The following is a 5,034-nucleotide window of genomic DNA, read 5'->3' on the forward strand; positions in this document are numbered from 1 at the left end:
GAGAGGAGGAGGAGGAGAGAATGAGAGAAATCTTTAAACAAGAGAAACATTAAAAAATCTGATGTCAAGTAAGTAATCTTCAAATCACCAACACCGAACAGGTGGCATGAAAATGGCTGTGCCAAAATGTCTTTTATCCTTCCAAGGTCAGTAAAAACAAATGGTGAGGCCAGGACGGTGGACTGGTAGAATTGTTAGAGCATCAGACTGGATACTTTGGGACATCAGTTCTGGCTCTTTTGCATTCTGAGTTCAAATTCCACCTAGGTGCCAAATGACCAGAGGAGCATGCAAAGACACTTCTAACTCATAGTTTCTTAGTGTTGACATGTAGGACCCAAAAACCAGTTTAGGTGGCTGTGACATCATAGAACACTGGCTCAAATAACAACATTATCATCATTTAATACCTGCTTTCCTTGCTGGCATGGGTTGGACGGGTTGACAAGAGCTGGCAAAGCAAAGGTCTGTGCCAAGCTCTACCATCTGTTTTGGCATGGATTCTAGAAATGGGTGCCCTTCCTAATGCCAATCACTTTACAGTATGTACTGGATGCTTCTTTCATGGTACCAGCCCTAATGAGGTAACCATGAAGCTCACAAGACTGCTTAAACCCAAATATTGGGTGGGCAGCATTTATTCAAGGAGATGAGGGTATAGAGTATTAGAGTTTCCTTTCATGATTTTCACATCAAAATTTCTTTCATCAAAATTTCTTTCGTCCTAATCTCTCTCCTTCTCAATTTTTTTTAGGCTAACAGCATTTGTGTTGAAAGTATTTTGTCAAGCTGCGGAGTTTGAATATGTTGACCCTATGTTAACGAGGACAGCAATAACATGGCTCATCAACAAGCAAAAACCCGATGGTTCCTTTGTTGAGAATAATCCAGTCATCCATACAGAAATGATGGTGAGACAATAGTTATTACATAGTACATTATTTACATTTGACGGATATTTGTCCTCATCTTGTTTTTTGTTAACACAACATTTCGGCTGATATACCCTCCAGCCTTCATCAGGTGTCTTGGGGAAACTTCGAACCTGGGTTCTCATTCCTAAGGTATTTTTCAATGTTATTATTATTATTATTATTATTACTATTATTATTGTTGTTCAGGTCACTTCTTGGAAGCAAACTCAGAATATTGGGGTTAGTAGCCTGCGCTCTTAACCACTACGCCATATGCCCGTGGGCATATTATTATAGTAGTCAGTATATTAGTTATCGGTATGGTATTATATTAATTATTGTGTTTAATTATTATGCAGTGTGTTCACTGCTTATCATTATTTAGTTGTCATACATTTGTTATGATTTTATTGTTTATTTACAGATGTGTGTGTGTGTGTGTGTGTGTGTGTGTGTGTGTGTGTGTGTGTGTGTGTGTGTGTGTGTTTGTGTACTTTCATTGCCCCACCAAAAAATTTTAGTGGGTATGCTTGCAACCCCTGCACTCCCTTTCCCTGAACCAATAACACATACACACACACAGACGCATTTCGATGTGTGTGTACACAATGTATCACAGTTATGTATTAAAGCTTTTACATTTTGACACAATAACTATAAATACACCCACACACATATGCATGTATGTGTGTAGGTGTGTGTGTAAACATTTTAAACTTTTCTTTTTGTAGGGTGGCCTCAGTGAACAAGCAATGACAGCATTTGTTTTAATCAGTCTCATGGAATGTAAAAGTATTCACCCAGAAATAGTAAGTAACGTTTCTTTATATCATATAAACTATCACAACTGTGAAATAATACATTTACATGTTTCTATCTCTCTCTCCCCTTCTCTCTCTCTCTCTCTCTCTCTTTCTCTATCTCTCTCTCTATATATGTAAAAGTACATGGCTCAGTGGTTAGAGCATCAAGCTTACAATTGTGAGGTTGTGAGCTTGATTCCTGGATTGTATGCTGGTTGTATGCTGCATTCTTGAGCAAGACACTTTATTTCACATTGCTCCAGTTCACTCAGCTGTAGAAATGAGTTGCAACATCACAGGTACCAAGCTGTATCGGCCTTTGCCTTTCCCTTGGATAACCTTGGTGGCATGGAGAGGGGAGGCTGGTATGGATGGGTGACTACTCGTCTTCCATAAACAACCTTGCCCAGACTTGTACCTCGGAGGGTAACTTTCTATGTGCAATCTCATGGTCATTTGTGACCAAAGGCAGTCTTTACTCCTTCATATATATATATATATATATATATATATATATATATATACACACACAGACAGACAGACATAGAGTGTGGTGAATAAATTGTCGTCTAAATTATGCAAATTACATAAAAATATCTTAAAATACTAAAGAGTAAATTTATTCAATAAAATCGCCATTGGCTTCAACCATGGCCTGCAGACGACTTCGGAATCTCCTGCAACTTTTCTGGATGATCTCCTTGTTTAAGTTGGTGAATGCTGTCATAATCCTTGCCTTCAGTTCATCTTTGGTGTTACTAGGAGTTTTGTTGGTCTCTCGCTCAACTGCACCCCACATATAATAATCAAGGGGATGACAGTCTGGGGATTTAGGTGGCCAGATATTAGGGGTGTTGTGGTCACAGAAATTGTCTGACAGCCATGACTGGGTTCTCCTGCTAGTGTAGCATGGTGCAGAGTCCTGTTGCCAGACATAGGGTCTTCCACCAGGCACCCTCTTGACCTAGGGTAGCACTACTTCCTCCAGGCACTTGATGTAGGCCTCCGTCTTGAGTCTGAGGCCGTGTGGAAAGATGAAGGGAGGCATAATGTTGCCATCACTAGTGATCACTCCAAATACCATGATATTGACTGGATGTTTGAATTTCATCACTCTCAGTACATGTCCTCAGATTGACACCCAAACATTCTGAAATGTTCATATTGGAGTTTCTGGCATGAATGCCAAGCAGTACAGCATGTCATTTCCAGATTTCTGGCAGAGTGAATTGCATCATAGGGCTGTTTTTCTCACAGATGGTGTCCAACTGACCCTACTATACTGTGTAGTTGACAAAAAAAACAAAAAAAACAATGTGCATGCACAAAATTAAAATGGCATAATTTGAAATGTGATTTTTTTAATATCTTTAATTAACTTTTCTTTTTATGTCTACAGGAATTTACAAGGACAAATGAAATTATTTTAGCTGCAAAACTACTGGAAAATCAAATTGAGAAGATCACCAATTCTTATGATATGGCCATAATAGCATATGCTCTTAGCCTTACAAACAGCCATAAGAAATATCGTGCACGTATCAAGCTGAGCAACATGGCAGTAGTTAACCTAGGTAAACAGAGTCTTTTCATTGTTGTGCATGAATAAAAACAGTAAAGGGAAATAAATGCAATGCACAATAGCTGTAATATAGGTGATGAGAAAAGCTTTTATGCTAGTCACTCAGCTTGCTAGAAATAGCACCCAAACCACTCACTGGTCACATCTTACCTTCTTAACCATCACTCATTGGAAAGCATTACCTCTGTTATACAGAATGACATGTATGTATGTGTCCTTATCTCAACATTATGTGATGGTTCTAAACAAGCATTGCCAACATAGAAGCAATGTCATTTGTTACTATTTTCAGTGAGAAACCTATTTGACTTGGATGAAATATTACCTTGTTTGGAAAATGGTTGAGGGTTAGTGAGACTTCTGAACAGATAAGAGAGTATGCTCTTTTGCTTCTTTTGAGAAGACAGGATCTGCTGGCCAGGGCACTATCTATTGCAAATGTTCACACTTCAAGGGAGTCTCAAGATGTCATGGCTGATGATGTACAGGTATGGGCTGAGGCTGACACACCTGTAAAGATTCGTGGACAATGACAGTGGTGCACAAGTGTGCATTATTCATATGACATATATTTCTGCAGCTTGTCTCTTTGAATGAGCTTCAGTCCTGATCAAGCATAGACTGCAGTTGTGTGTTTCGTATCTGGAATGTTGCCAAGCATTCACATCACTGTACCAGCCAGACAATGTGATTGGTGGAATGTCAGCTTTCACTTTCTACAAAGAGTTACTTGGATAATGTGAGCTACAATGTCCTGGGAGCAATTCTAGGTACCAAAAGAGACAGTCTACATCATCTCATTCACAAGTGTTTCCCACAGGTGTTGATCCCACCCACCACTGTCTCTGCTCGTTGTTTTTAGCACATTTCACCTTTGTACTGTCTCCCATGTCTTGGGTTCTTGTGAAAATATTGTTGTTGTTTTTGTTGTTGCTGTTAATAATTTGAAATTTCTAACCATTCAGACAGCAAGTCGTTCTAATTACCAACAACTTCTTATTTTAGGTAACGACTATCGCTACTGGACTGTGACTGAGATCGATAGTGGCTTTGGCAGAACACTGGATGCTTTATACCATAGTGAAGAATCTTATTTGTCCGTTGAAGCCACAGCTTATGCACTTCTCACAGAACTGCATTTTGGTAGAATAGAGGAAAGCACACCTATTATCAAATGGCTGACTGAACAAAGAAGTGAAGCAGGAATGTTCAAATCCACACAGGTAGGTTACTAACAGCTCTCTGTCACACTCTAACCTTTCATCTTCTGACACAAGTCCCCCTCCTCAAATGCCCTTCCCCTCTCATAATTCCTTGCCTTGTGAGTTACTCGGTGACCCTGCCAGCACTGGTGCCACGTAAAAAGCATCCAGTCCACACTGTAAAGTGGTTGGCATTTGGAGGGGCATCCAGCTGTAAAAATCATGCCAAAACTAACTTTGCCTGTGTAAAAGCACTGAGTCCACTCTGTGGAATGGTTGGTGGTAGGAAGGGCATCCAGCTGTAAAATCCCTGCCAAAACAGACACAGTAGCCTAGGGTAGTTTTCTACCTGGCTGGCTTCTGTGAACCATCCAACCCATGCATGCATGTAAGATGGGTGTTAAATGATGATGATGTTTATTATTATTATTAAGGCCATGAAGGACTGCGAGTTGGTGGAATTGTTACTGTGCCAGGCAAAATGGTTAATGGCATCTCTTTCGACTTTGCATTCTGAGTTCAAATGCTGCCAG

At 39.8% G+C, this 5,034-nt stretch overlaps 1 protein-coding gene across 1 annotated transcript in view; it reads left to right on the top strand.

Moving 5' to 3' along the window:
• Positions 1–5,034, top strand: part of LOC106880930 (complement C4-B) — a 50,041-nt gene that overhangs the window by 28,834 nt on the left and 16,173 nt on the right. Inside the window, exons 24-27 of the mRNA XM_014931106.2 lie at positions 755–911; positions 1,646–1,723; positions 3,117–3,291; positions 4,305–4,522. Of these exons, the coding sequence (XP_014786592.2) occupies positions 755–911; positions 1,646–1,723; positions 3,117–3,291; positions 4,305–4,522 (628 nt within the window). The remainder of the gene's footprint in view (positions 1–754; positions 912–1,645; positions 1,724–3,116; positions 3,292–4,304; positions 4,523–5,034) is intronic.

Source organism: Octopus bimaculoides, chromosome 21, assembly GCF_001194135.2.
Source record: "Octopus bimaculoides isolate UCB-OBI-ISO-001 chromosome 21, ASM119413v2, whole genome shotgun sequence".
NCBI lineage: Eukaryota > Metazoa > Mollusca > Cephalopoda > Octopoda > Octopodidae > Octopus > Octopus bimaculoides.